Source organism: Glycine soja, chromosome 10 (genome assembly GCF_004193775.1).
Source record: "Glycine soja cultivar W05 chromosome 10, ASM419377v2, whole genome shotgun sequence".
In the NCBI taxonomy this organism is placed as follows: Eukaryota; Viridiplantae; Streptophyta; class Magnoliopsida; order Fabales; family Fabaceae; genus Glycine; species Glycine soja.
This window is the reverse complement of record NC_041011.1, coordinates 42,014,808-42,032,723: the sequence shown is the minus strand read 5'-3', so window position 1 is coordinate 42,032,723 and position 17,916 is coordinate 42,014,808. Positions and strand designations below refer to the sequence as shown.

Sequence of the window (17,916 nt, the reverse complement as noted above, 5' to 3'; positions counted from 1 at the left end):
GACAGATTAGCTAAGCGAGATGTATCCGCTTAGCGAGGCATCCAGCTTGCTTAGTGGATGAGAAACCCTAGAAGAAAATAAGTCAAAGATATGTCCGCCCACCGCGCAGCCAGCCCGCCCACCGAGAGCGTTGTCTTTTCTCACGCTCAACGCGCCCATGCTCGCTAAGCGAAATTCCACTTACTCTCGCTCAGCGAGACATGTTCGCTGAGCGAGCCTTCGAAAGCTGAAGAGTTCAAGAGCCTTTAAAACACCGAGGTTGACGGAGTTTCAAAAGAGAGACGAGTTTTGAGCAACAAAGAAAGCTTAGTCCAGAAAAACAGAGAAATTTAGGGTTTAGAGGCTAGAGGAGACATCCTCCATCATCTTCTTCCAATTTCTTTCACCAAAAATAGTTTCTTTCTTGTAGTTTTGAAGCTTTGCTTGTAATGGAAAGCTAAACCTCTTTGTTGGGAAGTACTACGGAACAATCTTGATGTAATATTCTCACTATCTATTTAATGTTATTTCTCTATGTTCATTGCTTCTATCTATACTTATTTTAAATGCTTTAAAACCTTAGAACTTGATAGAGCAAGCTAGAAATCTATATGTCTAGGAATGGAGTGCAGTGATCTAGTCCATTTTATACAGTAGGCTTAGTGCAACTCTTTACAAGTTTGTTGAGGAATCAAGGACAAAGTCTAAAGAGAGTTAGGCTCATTCATGTGAGGAAATCATGATCTGAGTAGTTTCTCAGTATAAGAAACAGAACTCAACATTTGCTTTATTTCAATCCTTATAAGTGTTTACATACTGAATATAGTCTAGGTGAAACAAATTCCCTGAAGATACGATATTCGGTCTTATCGTTTTATACTACTTGTGCGAATCGGTACACTTGTCGTTCCTACTAACAATAACATAACCACAATTAATAAACAAAATAAAATACCACAGATATTACATTATGTTATTATTTATTTATTTATTTATGGTATTTTATTTTGGGATAAAATATGTTTGGGATTCTTATAAAGTTTGAAAAATATTAATTTTATCCTCATAAAATTTTTAGTATTAATTTGGTCCATGTAAAAATAAATGGTCTTTAGTAGTAACTTTGTTATACGGATTTTTGATATGCCTAGTAGACTTAATTACTTTCTAATTCTATCATTCGGAGAACATTCAAAAGAAACTTGAACTCAAACCTACTATTACTTCATTTTTTCCCTTAATTTTATCAGAAAGTACGAAAAAATCACCTAAAAAGTGGCAAAAAATTGCAGGTCATAAATTGTTTAATTCATGTTGGGGGATTTTAGCCGACACATATTGTTTAATTCATTTATAATCAAATTGTGCGTATAAGTCTATTAGCTACATCATATTACCATCTAACGAAATTACTATTGACGACTAATAAAAATATTTTATTTTTATAGAAACTAAATTAATACGAAAATTTTTATGAAAACAGAATTAATATTTTTCAAATTATATAAGGACTCCAAAAATATTTTACCCTTACATTTTTTTCTTACCAAAGTATTAGTACAAAGTATTCAATATTAAAAGCAATAACTAATCTTTGTTAAATATCGTGAGAGCACACATGATGAATTTATTTTATAGTTAAAGTCAAGATTCAAACCTCAATAACTTAGTTAAGATATATAGTTGTTATCACTTTCACTTATGTCAATAGTTATTGGTATCATAATACCATATAAATAAATAAGACCATAATAAATATATATATATATAGTAATAAATATGTATTATAAATAAATAGATGCATTAAATAAGTAATCAGATAACACAAGCATTAAATTTAATTCAAAATTATAAAACAACAACCATAATAATTAAAATAATGGAGGAAACTAGTTTTAAAACAACAAAGGTTATATCCAAGAACGGGTCCATGAATTCATCAAGAGGCTGTTTTTTTATTTTAATTATTTAAATATCTAACTTCAAATAAATATTTAACAAATAATGATTTTTACAAAACTATTTATTAGTTTTACATATAAATTTAAAATTAATTTTCATTTAAAATCATAAAGAAAAAAGCACGTTTATTTATAACTCATACTAAATTTGTATTTTAAGTTTTTTTAAGACTTTTTGATTTTACACACAAATAACAATTAAACAGGATTCACACCAATAATTTTACAATCAAAAGTGTAGCAAACTCATTAAATATAATTAGATATAAAGATAGAAAAATAATACTTACGATAATACACAAAGTATAAAAATTGATGAAAAGTCATAAAGATATCATTTTTATCATATTTATTAATTACTAATATATATATATATATATATATATATATATATATATATAAGATTTTAAATCCGTGCATTGAATTTCATTAATATTTTTTAAATTTTATATTTATTTGTATGTAATTAAATTGATTTTTATAAAATAATCAGTGATATATATCATCTATTTATATATATATATATATATATATATATATCAAAATAGATAATTTTTCTTAAAAAATGAATTTTGTTATGATTTTGAAAAAATTAAATAAATTATAGATATTTAGAATATTATTTATTGATAAATTATTATAAAAGAATATTCAGTGTGAAGTTTATTAAATATAAATTGAACTCATTATCATAGAATACTGTCACACTTTCTTACTTGTAAACTAGAGCAACGATTAATATCATCAATTAAAATCATATGTCATGCATTAGACATAGGAAATCCCTGCATGCAAACCTCCCAATTTTTACAAACTCAACAACAACAAGCAATTCAAGAATGAATTTGAATAAGCTTTAAGACACTAGTCCTTGGCCAACTTTGTTTGAACTCCAAGGCAATCACCAAAGTTGTTCTTAAACTCATATTTACAACACAAAATTGAAGCTCAATACACATCAAAAGTGAAAATGGCAGTAATTTAAGCAAAAAATATATATATAAAAATATGAGATTGAATGCCATAACTCTTATTTGTAGTTTACTTCTTATTGGTGCTGTTGGGAAATCTGCACAGATAGGATCGCATACAGAGAGTGGCTTACCCTTAAAGACATCCATGAAAACCCCTGAAAGTCTGTCTTCTTTTAATGAATGCCCTAGACCTTCTTCGGACGGTAGTTAGAGTCGGTGGCTCTCCTAGGGTTTCCTCATTTGGGATCCTGGGGAAGAGGATCAAGCTGTCCATCTTGTTGTTACTCGAATTGTTCACCTTGGTCGGAAATCAGGGTGGTTGTTCTGCACTTTCTATTTTAAGCAAGAAGCTTCATCCTTGATGATGGCCTATGGTGGTGATGAATTCGTTCATCCGATGAATTGATTGCTGTACGTCCTTGGGGTTTTAGTTCTCGACCATGCAAGCTCTGCTACATTCGTTGGAAGTTCACTTGTAGGCATGGGGATCAAGCTTAAGGAAGTGAGGAGGTTCAATGTCTCTGAGGAGTGATCCGCATTAGGTGTTGTGTCTGAGAGAGAGAGTGATATGGTGGGTGTGCTGAGTGAGGGAGCTTTTAGTTTGTTTTGTTAATTTTAATTAATATATTAAAAATCAAATTACAGTGAGTTAAGTACACTAAGCTATAACCCTTTATGTAAATTACATGGGGTTAAACTCCCTGTAATCTATATCTTAATTACTGTGGGCTTAATATAACTTTTATTTCAATTACAATCGACTATATCCACTAAAAAAGTCGTCTATAATGACTTTAATCAAGAAAAAATAAATTAATAATTTGTAATGGGTAAATAGAGATGGTAAAGTCTTTTGTAATTTTATTGACAACTAAATTTATTATACTTTCTTGTTATTATGACGGACAAACCGTTTGTAATTTATCAATGACTAAATTTACTGTAATTTGTTTATATTGTAGACAAATTCTTGACCCACTATAATAAGCCCACTCGAATAAACAAAATTCTTGTATTAATTTATAAAAAAATTAATAGTAAAAAAGTCTTACTTCTTTATAGTGTTGTTGCATGTAGCTTTTGTTTTCTAATCATTGTTGCATGTAGCTTTTTTTTTCCTCATCATGGTTAGAAGTAGCCATATTTGATAAAAACATGTGCAGAAAATAGAAGGAATAGTATTGAAAAGCAGTAAGGAAATTGCAATTTATAAAGCCATTTGTGTTCATCATCTTTGTTTCATATTCTTTTCGTAATCATAACTTGATAATTGCAACACTAATTGTGATTGAAATTCTTAAAACCAATCAACAAATATTGGTTAGGAAAAATAAAATACTACTCAGTAATTAGTTTTGTTCTTAGGACCAGATTAATGCTAAAGAAAAAAAATTACGTGAGATGATAGGAAAAAGAGAGCAGATAGCAACTGCATAATTAATACTATGTTATTAAAGCAAAACAAAAATGTCACATTAAATTTTAATTGCGATTATTAATACGAAATGACAGTTTCTTTTCTATCAAAAGAAAATTGAAATGGTAGTTATAAGTATTTAAAACAAAAGATAGTCATGTCATATGGTTTTTGAAAAGTCATTAACTTGTCCATGAATATTTTAAATGAGTTTTAATTTTATTTAAAAAAATATAAATTTGTACATAAAATTTGTGTTTACTCAAATCAACGATTGGGAAATTAAAATTTCAATTTAACGGCTCACAAAAATTTAAGTTTCTTTTAAATATAATACATAGAAAATCTTGAATACTAAATTAATTATTAATTTTAATCATAATAATTAGTAAAATTTTATTTATTATATAATTTTTTAACTTAATATTTTAGTATAGAAATTAAATAAAAAATTATTATATATATATATATATATATATATAGTATATCAAATCAAAGAATTCTAATTCACCTGATAACAAACTTTTAAACTTTGTTTACATATAATATATTAAATTAATAATTGTTGACAAATTAAAATTTTAATCCAACGGTTAAAAAACATCAAGTTTTCTTTCCATACAATAAATCATATCATTGACAAGTTAAAAATTTGATCCATGTTAATGAAAATTCAAGCTTCCTTTGCATATTATATATATATATATATATATATATATATATATATATATATATGGGGGATTAGATTATATATTAGTTATAACATATATTATCAGATTTATTAATTAGTATTTTTTTTACTCGAACTAATATATATTATTTTATCTAGAAATATATTATTAATTAGTATATTACTTTTATTTATTATTATATAACATCTAAAAGGAGTTTGAGGGGACTAAAGTCCCCGCGTGTCCCCACAAATCCGTCCCTGGTTATATCAACAATCTATTTACGTACATACTTGAACTTAATTATTAATTAGTCCATTAATATATTGGGACTCAATCTACAATGGATCAACTAATAATCAAAATCACGTTCAACTGAAAAACGATTTTTCGTTCATGTTTCTTTAATGACACTCCTTGAGGGGAAAAAATGATGGATATATATCATAGTATCCAACTATATATGTCGATGGTGGTAGGTCGACAAAAGTCATTAATATCAGAAGATCAGGAGGATGATTGGCCAAATAAATAGATTAATCATGCATTGACTAATGATTTAAGTTGATGAACAAGAGGTAACCAATATATTAGTTTTTTTTTTTTTACCAAATATATTAGATTTTCTAATTAATATTACTTTCAGCTTTTAGATTTTATAACTAATTTTACACACTAATTCTTTGAATAACTTAAAGGTAGAATTTATAATTCTAAACTCACTAGAATGAAAGTTAAAATTCCAAATTATAATTCTAACTAAAACAATTCAAACATAAGAGAGAGAGCAAGGACAGACTATCTCCAAACAACTAATCAGCTATGGTATCGAACATAAAAATTATACCACAAAAAAACCATCTCTTAAGTTGATTTCAGAATATATATATATATATATATATATATATTTTGGAAATGTATAAAAGTGATCAAAAGGATAAATGAAAAAATAAAACAATTGAATGTAACGTCACATAGTGTGTGATCAAATTTTGTGTTCAAATAACTAATGAACAGCTCCACTAAAAAGCTAATTAAACTGATGTTAACTGGGGCTTGATTGAATTCTCATCTCTATACCGCAACCTCAGCTTCTTTGAAGCATATCCTAGGTACTGGTATATGATGCTGTTAAGACACTGTCTCAGGCTTAATAAGTCAACTGTTTCTATGAACCTTAAATCTGTTGTCCTATATTTAGCACCAGCAAATCGCTTGTACTCCTCAAACACAGAAGATAGACACCAACTCTGCAATTTTCTCAAGCAACCAACAACGCAACCAGTTCGGTGCTGCATAAAACAATACAGCATCAGAAATTCAGAATCTTGAAATCAATCTTTATAATTAATTAAGAAAATAAAACCAAGTAACGATGAGAAATAAATTGCTATAGGTGAATATTGATATATACCTTTCCTTGGTTGCAGTGGATTAAAACTGGATGATTTCTCACATCTGAAACCGCAAAAAATGAAGTTAGAAATAATATCTATATATATATATATATATATATATATATATATATATATATGACAACAAGAGATAATAGTTGAATAAAGAGTGTTATGGTAATTAGAAATATTTTTATCCAAAGATAACTCTTAAAAACACTCTTGTTTTAAAGAAAAATTGAGTACCAATTAAAACTTTAACAGCCTCCAATATGTTATCTCTAACGGCAGACACAGAGAGATCCTACAAAAACATAAAAAAGGACTCAAAATTAGCATGAAATTGAACGTCTTTTTTAAGTTTATAATGCAATCATATATTCATATATTTCATATCTTGATAGGATACAGATCCAAGGTAACCTATATAATTAATTGGGTTGAGTAATAATGTCATCTTATATTCTCAATTTCTCATGCCCCTTTTCGTCATTAATATACGAAAAGGTGTTGTACTTTGTTTGGAGTTCAAGTTGTGATGGCTAATGTCAGTAGGAATAGTTTTATACAACATACGTACGGCTTCAAAGAAAAAGGTTAAAGAAGACTTGGTGGATGGTGTGGTTGGCCTAAGTTGAACAATATGACTGCATAGAATGATAGAAATATACAATATAATCTTTAAAGGTGAGGTTGGATCTAATAAAGTTTAGATCTTGTGATCACGGTTAAATGCAGGAGAAAAGGGTTTAATTTTTATTTTTTCCTGTATGAATGATCAATTAATCCTATGTTATGTATGAAATGCCTATAGTTGAGTAAGAACTTTGTTTAAAAGGGTTGGATATCCATTGTACCCATGTCATATAATATGATTTCTTGACTGATAAAAGAAAAAGAAAAGGATGTTAATTACGTACCGTCTTGCCTTCAATACCAAAGTGAAAGAGCCGAATATTTTGCGATTGAAGAAACTCTAAATTTTCTTGCGGATAGGGTTCGGGGCACAAGTATCTGCATTAGTCACCAAAACGGTACCCCCGTGAGTTTTCATATAAAGGAAAGCGAACGAGAGAAGCGTAAATTAAAGAAACGTTACACAATTACATGATGGATCGAAGATTGAGAGATTCAAGAAAGGAGAAATTTGAAGAACGAGGGAAACTAGAGCGATAAATTCCCTCTTCAACCATTGAAAAGTTAGTTGGAGCAACAACAACTTCATCTTCTATCACCACTCCCACCATCGTTATTCTTTCAGCCTTCGCTAACAACTGTAAGGTTCAAAAGGGTATATATATATATATATATATATATACACACGTGTGTGTGGCTTCTACTTATATAATAGATATCATTAAATGAATAAATTGTCGCGTGATATATCATATATAATATATCTTTACGAGTTCAAGTTTCGCGGTTATCTTTTTTTATCTGTAATTAAATAATTAATTATCCTGGTCGAAAAATATTTTAAAAATATACTAGATGGATACTTATCACGTTATGTTGTCATAGTGGACCAAATCAACTTGGAAAGTTTGAAAATGATATAGATAGATGGCGGCTTACTAAAAAGTTACCCGATTTTTTTGTCATTAAAAAAATATTAAATATTACGAGGATTCGTGGAAATTGTTTTTTTAATGTTTACCTCTTTGCTTACGTAGTATTTTTCTATTAATAAAAAATAACAATTGTAATCTTGAAAGAGTTTGAGATTTAAGAAATAAAAAAAAAAGAGCCCGAGATTCAAAAACAAGAGTAAGATTCAAGTGGGTTCATTAAAGTAGCCTCCATCAATATTTGATTAAAAAAATAGATTTGGATTTGGACTTGTGGACAACTCGAGCCTCATCTTCCTATACCTTTTCCTTACAACTTGGTTCTTATAATGATATTTTAGTTAGTATATATATATATATATATTCTTCTTTTATATAAGCTATTGATTAATTATTGGACTCAAATATTGATTTCCTAAGTCTAAATTTAAATTATTTACAAGTTTTTTCGCTGCACATGTGGCAGATGTAATACATGCTTATTTGGTTTTAGATGGGATCGTACAATTTATTTTTATCTAAAATTAAATAAATAGTCAATCTATACATTGATAGTATAAAGAATTTTACAGTGTTATTCAATTATAAATTAATATTTATGATAAGCTTGTTACAAATTAATATGCATTATTACCTTAAAAATCATACTACCATAAGATTTTTCATTAATTGATAATGTCAATTTATAATGTATACAAATTTGCTAAAGAACAAAAAAAAAAGTGTCGTTAAATGAAGAAGATTCTGGGCAACAGTAAGGCCAAGAGTTATATAGTCTTTCTCTTTTCAATTATGAATATTTAATATTATGTAGTCAAAAGAGTTCCATTGCATGGTCAAAATCATGTGCGTAAAATAAAACAAATTAAACGTTCAAACTGTTCTAAATTCAAAAGGTCAAAACTGAAAAACGCTCCGTTGCCGAGTAAATGGATCAAGTCTAGACGACTTTAAAAAACGATTTCGACTTTAAAAAACGACTTTAAAGATGTATAAGAAATGAATTTAGTTTTTAATAATTTTTAAAAAATACATGCTATTCTTTTATTTAGTTAGGATTATAAGGGGGTGTTTGGTTTGACTGTTTTTCATTTTTAGTGAAAACAGAAAATGATGATAATAATATATTTGGTTGGATTTTTGAAAACATTTTCAATGAAAATGAAAATAGGAAACAATCAGAAAATGAAAACAATAAAATTTCATTTTTCAGTTCAAAACAGAAACTTCATTTGGGATAAAATGAAAATGTGATGATAAGGAAAGTAATTTTAAGCAAATTTAAAAATACAAAAAAGACAAGAAATTAACATAATTTTTAGTGTTTTTATGTCCTGAGAACAAAAAACAAGAAGTCAAACCAAACATATTTTCAGAACTTTAATATTTTGAAAATGAAAACAATTTTCAAAAAATGAAAACAAAAAATAAAAACAGAAAATGAAAATGCAAACCAAACACATCCTAAGATGCTTTTATTTTGAAAGTTAAGGAAAAAAAATCATAAGGTATCGATCCAAAGCAGCTTCTCAAAATAATTAGAAATTAGTTTTTTATTCTTTTTTTTTCAAAAACTTAAATTAAGTACACAATGGAATTTTTTTAAAAGTGATTTTTTAAAGAAAAATAATTTTTAAAAGAAAAAAGGTTAAAAAAAAGAATTCAATATTTAATGGAATGAGCTCTTTCTCAGTCAACCTAGAAATGATTTAACCAATAAAAAAAAGTTGATCCACTCATTGGAATCTTGAAAGTTGAAAACTCATTGACCGATTGGAGTTGATATTGTCCCCATTGTCATTGCTAATGGCCATATCAAGGGTTGATAGTTTTTGTTTTAAAAAATGTCTTTTTTATGGAAATATAATTTTATTGTGTGTAATGGAATCATGTTTTTATCATGTGATGGAGGTGCAAATAAAAAATATACAACAAAAATACGATTTTGTTATATATTTATTAATGAAATCATATTTTTGTTATATTAAAGGGGTGGAAAATAAAGTTAAAAACAAAAATACAATTTTGTTGAAACACTACAACAAAATTATATTTTCGTTGTTCATTAGGGGTGTTAAAAAAATAATAACAAAAATATGATTTCGTTGTATTGTTTCAACAGAATCATATTTTTGTTATTATTTCAATGATGATGGTGTGTAACTTGGTGGAATAGTGCATGTAGGGTGGGTGGCTGGAAGTGTGCATCAGGGTAGTGGTGGTGCAAGAGACTCACAAAGGATGCATGGCTTGTGGAGGGAGTTGCACAGGTGGCACGGTGGTGGCTGGACCGTGGTAGAAGGGGTCACATGCAAATTTGGTGTTGAGAGCAATGCATAGGGGTGGAAGTAGGTTAGGCCACTGGTTGGGAGCCTATGGCTCAGCCTGTTTAAGGCTTAACTTAATCCAGTTTATTTAGAAAAAAAGTCAATCTCAAACTTTTAAAAAAAATTAGTTAAATAGGTTAGGTCACAAGCCTTAAGATGAGTCTATTAAGCTTGACGAACTGATATGTTTAATAATAATATTTTATAATATAAAATATTATTAATATGATATATAATATTATAATTATTTTATTTAAATTACAAAATTATTTTAGTGGTTTGACAATTTGAATCATTTTAATTAATGTTTAAAATAAGTTAATTCATATAAGCATAGATGGGTAGCAAAAATGTGTACTCTTTTCTTTTGGCGAGACTTAAAAGACATTAGTAGCGTGTCACATGTAATGTTTATAGACAAATTTTTTCCATATCTTGTGGTTTAAAATTGTCTTATTATTTTTAATGAAAATATTTGGTTTTGTTTAAAAAATTATATTTTTTACATTTCTTTGTATGAAACATATCTTTAAATGGACTAACGAGCCTAAGAAACATTTACAAAGGTTGGATCCAAGCCTAAAAGTAGGCTCGTAACAAGTAACAACCCTAGGCTTGGGCTATAAAATAGAAAATAAGTTAGACTAGACTTAGGTAGGGCTTAGCCCAGCCCAACTCATTTTCACCCCTAGCGGCATGCAATGCTGTTGAAAATATGGTTGTGCTACACACAATCGTCATGTGGGTCGCTAGGGCGATGGTGATGAATTGTTGGGAAAGGGGAGGTAAAGGAAGGGGTTGGGGGCACAAGGAAGGGGAAAATGGGTCTGTTCTCATATTTTTAGGGACCAATAACAAAAAGGGTAAGGACCAACGGTAGTTACCTTGACTGGTTGACATGGAGGCTCTAACTCAAAGATTGCATGGTACCTTTCCAACTTGTACAAAGTGAGCCCACTACTTCATATTGAGCAAGTGCCCCATAATCCTATAGGATAAAGATGGTTGTTAGTTTCATGCACTTTTACTAATGCTTCATGCGCTCCTCATTATTTTTCATTTTACATTTTGAAAATCAAAATGGACTTTCTAAAAAAAATAATGGGAAGCACATGAAGCAATAACAAGAATGCAAGAAATACACCCCGGTAGAGATTGACAAAAAGAAATAAGCATAGGATATGTATAATTCTTAAGAATTTGGACTCAGTCTAGTAGAATCCAAAATCTAGCTCATGAAATAAGAGTTGAGGTTAAATTATATCCAAGTCTATATACTATAATAAAATAATGCCTTCAGCATAGGCATGTCATCTTTTGGTGAAAAAAGTTTCCCTAAAAAATTTTCTTTTTCTCTTTTTTTTTATATTTTCTTTTCTCTTTTCTTTTGTAACTTTTTTGTTTTTTTTTATATCATCTATCAATTCTATATAGAATTTTATTATTATTATTATTATTATTATTATTATTATTATTATTTATCCTACTCAAATTTTCTTTATTTCTTCTTTTTCAATCTTTTTTCTTTTAACATTTGTTCTTCTTTCCTTTCTTTTTTATATTTTACATTTTTCTATCATTTTTATTTCTTTTGTGTGTGTTATTTTTTCTTTCTTTTAATGCTTTCTCTTTTATTTTTCCTTCTTATTTATCTATAATAAAATAATATATTTATGAATTCAATATCTATATACTATTTATATCTATACACTATAATAAAACAATGTACTCCTTGAACACATGTCAACTTTTTGTAAATAATTCCTTCCAAAAACTCTCTCTCTTTCTTTCTTTTTTTAAGTTATTTTCATCTATATCAAATTACAAATTAAAGTACAAAAATATAGCAAATGACCATAAAATAATTAAGCATACATTATTATTTAGTCACACAACGAATGAATGGTTTAATCAAATTAAGCTTATACTCACCAAACAACTGAGGAATGTTCTTGAAACCCTTCAACAGCCTATTGAAGCCAAGGGATATGTTAGATTTCAGGACATCCGCGTGAAACCTCAGCAAGTTCCTCATGCTTTCATCAGACAAACTTTCTGAAATATTTTTGTCATCTTTTGGTCCTTCTGAATGTATTACACAATAATTAATAACATATCTGATTGAAATGAAGGAACATTTAAATGAAGTAATTAAGCCTTGACTCTTTGTTGGAAAAAAAAAGATGATACCAAATTAAGAGACTGACTTGTTGCTGCAACTGGTGAATTGGTGTCTGATATTGATCTTCTTGGATGAGGACTACCTACAACAACACTGACCTCAGAGACACAACCGAAAGAGAAAGGAAGAATTGTTGATGTATGTTGTAATTCAATTAGTTAGTGATTCATTTTGAAGTTAGTTTGACAACTATGAAGTTTGTTATAACTACAAGTGCAGTGTGTATAAAAATAATAGTGATCATCAATGAGAAGCATGAGAGTGTAGAAATTTTTTTAGAATTCTAAGTCCCCTCTATTTTCTCTCAATCAATTCGTTCATCATCTTCTTTTATTCTTTAACATAGAAAAACAGTAAGTGCGTGTGAGAACTTTATTGTTCCAACAAACTAGTATTCAGAGTTGAGGTTCAAGATCCCTGGATACCAAAATTGAGATGGCTTCCTCGAATGGAAATTTTCCAACATCTATGCTTGTTCTCATAGGCAAGAAGTATGATGATTGGTGTGCTCATATGAAGGTAATTTTTTGATTTCAAGATGTGACAGAAGTGGTGCAAGAAGGGGTTCAAGAACCTAAAAAGAACCCAACTGATGCACAAAAGGTGGCTCGCTATGATTTGATGAAAAAAGATGCAAAGACATTGTTCATTATTCATCAGTGTGTAGATGCAGATAATTTCCAGAAAATTAGATCTGTTGATACTGCAAAGAAGGCATGGGATACTCTAGAGAAATCCTATGCAAGGGATAGCAAACTCAAGAAGGTGAAGTTGCAGACCTTGAGAAGGCAGTATGAACTTCTACAAATGAGTGATAAAGAAAGCATTGGTGAGTTCTTTTCTCGAATCTTGGCAATTACAAATCAAATGAATGCTTATGGTGACAAGCAATCAGACTTGGGGATCATTGACAAGGTATTAAGAACCTTGACGCCAAGATTCGATCATACAGTGGTGGCAATTGAGTAAGGCCAGGATCTTTGAAGATTGAAGAACTGCAAGGAATACTTGAAGCTCAAGAGATGAGGCTCAATGAAAGAAACTCACAAAGATCAGCTTAGCAAGCTATGCAAGCCCAAACAACCAAAGGGAACAACTATGATGGTGGCAAGAATAAAAAGGGAAAGGGAAAGTGGAAGAACAATAAGTGGAAGGGGTCAAGTGAGGGCTCCAGCAGTTCTGAAAATCATAACCAGAATAAAGAAACTGACAATAAAAGTGGAGGGAATCACAAAGTGGGCGAGAAAAAATTTAACAAGAAAGGGATTCAGTGTTATAATTATCAGAAATGGGGACATTTTGTAGATGAATGCAGAAATAAAAGGGTTCCAAGAAATGTAGATGAGGTTCAATTGGCACAAGATGAGGATTTTGACTCTAATAAGTGTTACTAATGACAACTACAAACTCAGAAGAAGACAGTGTTAATTTGTGGTATCTTGACACAGGCTGTTCCAATCACATGACGGGACATAGAAAGTGGATTATAAACATTGATGATAAGGTGAAGAGCAAGATCAAGTTTGCAGATAACAGTTCTGTAACTACAGAAGGCATTGGAAAGGTGATGATTCAGAGGAAGGATGGACAACACTCATTTATCAATGATGTGCTATATGTTCCCAATATGAAGAATAATTTACTGAGTTTGGGACAGTTGCTAGAAAAGGGCTACTCAATGTAGATGGAGGACAATCAAATGAAGATGTTTGATAGCAATAAGAGGTTGATTCTAAAGGCCCATTTGTCAAGAAACAGAAATATTCAAGATTGGAATTTAGATTGCAGAATTTCAATGCTTGGCTGCTTCTATAAGTGATGAAAGCTGGATGTGGCATCACAGGTTTGGTCATCTAAATTTAAGGAGTTTAAGTGAATTGAAAAGTAAGAAAATGGTTCATGGTCTCCCTCAAATTGAGATACCAAAACAGTTATGTGTTGAGTGTTGTGTGTCAAAGCAACCAAGGAATTATTTCAAGTAAAAAATTTCAATCAGATCCTTTTGAAGTAAAATCCCTAGGAGGTAACAGTTACTTTGTGTCATTCATTAATGAATTTACCGGAAAAATGTGGATCTATCTCATTAAGCAGAAAAGTGAAGTGTTTAACATCTTTAAGAAGTTTAAGCTATTTAGTGAAAAATAGAGTGATAAGGTAATCAAAGTGCTTAGAACAGATGGAGGTGGTGAGTATAACTCACATGAATTTCAAGTATTTTGTGATAAAGGAGGAATAATTCATGAATTGACATCTTCCTATACACCTCAGCATAATGGTGTTGCTGAGAGAAAAAGCAGAATCATTCTGAGCATGGCCAAGATCATGATGAAAGGGAAGGGAATGTCTCATTACTTCTAGGGAGAGACAACTTCTACTGCTGTGTATATTCTGAACAAATGTCCCACTAAGAGATTGCAGGGATACACACCTGAAGAAGCATGATCATAAAAGAAGCCTAGTGTGAGTCATTTCAGAATATTTGGTTCACTGTGTTTTAAGCATGTGCCTGAGCAAATCATAAAGAAACTTGATGACAAGGATGAACCAATGATACTCATTGGATATAATCCAACCGGTGCCTACAAGTTGTATGATCCTAGAATGAGGAAGGTTGTGATTAGCAGAGATGTCTTGATAGATGAACCCAAGGGCTGGAATTAGGAAATAAATGCTACTGACATTGGTGAAAGAAAGGTGATTGTGAACCTTGAAGACAAACAAAGTGAAGATGATTACCATCAGGTGGAGAGCAACTCAGAAGGTACAAAGAGGGAGACAAGTACCACAAACACTCAGAGAGTATGAATTGTATCCTGATATAGCAATCACTGCAGAAGGGGATTTTGTGCACTTTGCTCTACTTGCTGAATCAGAACCAATGAGTCATGATAAAGCCTCACAAAGTTCACATTGAAGAGCAGCTATGGAAGAAGAATTGAGATCAATTGAGAAGAACCAGACTTGGGAGTTAGTCCACTTACCTCAAGGAAAAAGATCAATTGATGTGAACTGGGTCTATAAGACTAAAGTAAATCCTAATGAAGATGTATCCAAGTATAAGGCAAGATTAGTAGCAAGGGGATTTCTGCAGAAACATAATTTGGACAACAATGAGGTTTTCGCTCTAAGACTTGAAACTGTTAGGCTCATTGTGGCAGCTGTTAGTAATAGAAACTAGACTCTATATCAACTTGATGTGAAGTCAACATTTTTTAATGGGCCAGAATAAGTCTACATAACACAACCACCTGGTTATGTAGTGGCAGGTCAAGAGGATAAAGTTTACAAGTTGAATAAGGCACTATATGACCTTAAGCAGCTCCTAGAGCCTGGAATATGAGAATTGATAGCTTCCTAGTCCAGTAGAATTTCACCAAGTGCATTACTGAGCATGGAGTTTATGTCAGAAACACAGATTTTGGTGAGTTTTTGATAATATGTCTTTATATAGATGATTTGCTAGTGACTGACAGTAGTAAAAAAGATATGAGAGTTTTCAAAGGAAAAATAATGGAAGAATTTGAGATGTCTGATCTTGGTGAATTATCATACTTCTTGGGTATTGAATTTGTTTCTACTAGTAAAGGGATTTTCATGCATCAAAAGAAGTATGTAGAAGACATTTTGAAGAGGTTCAATATGATGGAGTGCAATTATGTGATCACACCAACTGAAACTGGAATCAAGCTGCAAATAGATGGGGATGAGAAAGAAGTTGATCCTACCTTGTACAAGCAAATTGTAGGCTCATTGAGGTACCTATGTAACACCAGACCTGACATTGCCTATTGTGTTGGGTTGATAAACAAGTTTATGGAGAAACCAAAGACACCTCACTTCCTGGCAGCAAAGAGGATTCTGAGGTATGTGAAAGGAACATTGGATCTTGGAATTTTATATCCTTACAGTCAAAAGAATATAGAAGCAGAAGTGTTTGGTTATAGTGATTCAGATTGGTGTGCTGATAAGGATGATAGGAAAAGCATTGCTGGGTATGTTTTCAAATTTGGAACAACACCAATCTCTTGGTGCTCAAAGAAACAGAGTGTAGTTTCTTTGTCAACATGTGAAATAGAAAATATTGTTGCTGCTATGGAAGCTTGTCAAGCTCTATGGCTGGAAACTTTAATGGAAGAACTGAACTTGAGTGATTGCAGTCCTATGAGGTCGTTGATTGATAACAAATCAGCAATTGATTTAGCCAAGCATCCTGTGACACATGGCAGGAGTAAACATATTGAAACCAAATTTCATTTCTTGCGTGATCAAGTGAGTAAGAAGAAGCTTGAATTGGAGTTTTGTAGGTCTGAAGATCAAGTTACAGACATACTAACTAATTCATTGAAGTCTATCAAGTTCAAGGAATTGAGAGACAAGTTAGGAGTGACATCCTTGACAAATCTGAATTAAGGAAAGATGTTGATGTATGTTATAATTCAGTTAGTTAGTTAGGAGTTAGTTAGTGATTCATTTTGAAATTAGTTTGACAACTATGAAGTTTGTTATAACTACATGCAGTGTGTATAAAAATAATAGTGATCATCAATGAAAAGCATGAGAGTGCAAAAGTTTTTTCAGAATTCTAAGTCCCCTCTATTTTCTCTCAATCAATTCCTTCATCGTCTTCTCTTATTCTTTAACATAGAGAGATAATGAGTGCATAGTGTAAGTGTGTGTGAGAACTTTATTGTTCCAATAAGAATCAGAAATCTTTCTATTTTGTCTCCCATTTCTTTGGTATCTATTGCACGGGATGAAGATTATTGGAATTGGAACTTAATTAAGTGATATTGTTATGCATAGAAAGTCAAGCTGGTTGAAACTAACGAAGGAGATACACATAACTCATATATAAATCAATGCACCTCAGGTAACGAACATCACCTTAAACACAAGTTGGTGGTGGAGTAGTGAATGACCAAATACCAAATTTAATGTCGTTTCCTTCACTCACTGGCCTCTCTTGTATAGTAAGTCATCAACAACAACTTTTTGCATTTTTTTTCTTCTATTTTTTATCCCTATATCTCTCTGGTTTTGTTGTGGCCGTTTTATATTTAATTATGCCTTTTTTTATGTAAAACAAAATAACCATTATTTATGTTGCTTTTTAATTTAATTGTTTTGGACTCTAACTAGAAGTACTGCTGAAGTAGTATATCCCAACCGAACTTTCCGGTGGATCTCTCCACCTCGTGGCATTGGGGACCAAATCCAGTGTTTCTTGAATTTTAAGTAACAAGCAACATTGGTTAGGATGGAAGCTTAGGGGAGTTAAATGAATTTTGATACTTTTTTTTATAAATTTTATAATCTACACAAACTAATTAATGAACAAGATATTGTCATACAATATTTGAAGGCTGAAGCACTATAATGTTATCTAAGCACCCCCACAAAATTATGATTTTACTTTTTACAAATTAATCTAAAATGGTAATTC

At 30.5% G+C, this 17,916-nt stretch overlaps 1 protein-coding gene across 1 annotated transcript; it reads right to left on the bottom strand.

Annotated features, from left to right (window-relative positions):
* Window positions 1–5,940: 5,940 nt before the first annotated feature.
* On the bottom strand, window positions 5,941–7,693 carry LOC114370870 (tyrosine-protein phosphatase DSP3-like). The gene is made up of 5 exons (XM_028328273.1): window positions 7,504–7,693; window positions 7,317–7,410; window positions 6,643–6,700; window positions 6,417–6,460; window positions 5,941–6,294 (listed from the first exon to the last, which is right to left on the bottom strand). The coding sequence occupies exons 1-5, from the start codon at window positions 7,641–7,643 to the stop codon at window positions 6,037–6,039; spliced, it is 594 nt and encodes a 197-aa protein (XP_028184074.1). The 5' UTR covers window positions 7,644–7,693; the 3' UTR covers window positions 5,941–6,036.
* Window positions 7,694–17,916: the final 10,223 nt, after the last annotated feature.

Coding starts and splice junctions, on each gene's coding strand:
- LOC114370870 (XM_028328273.1), bottom strand. CDS start 7,643: ATGGTGGGAGTGGTGATAGAAGATGAAGTTGTTGTTGCTCCAACTAAC. Junction 7,411..7,503: donor CTCAATCTTCGATCCATCAT/GTAATTGTGTAA, acceptor TGACTAATGCAG/ATACTTGTGCCCCGAACCCT. Junction 6,701..7,316: donor TTGGTATTGAAGGCAAGACG/GTACGTAATTAA, acceptor ATGTTTTTGTAG/GATCTCTCTGTGTCTGCCGT.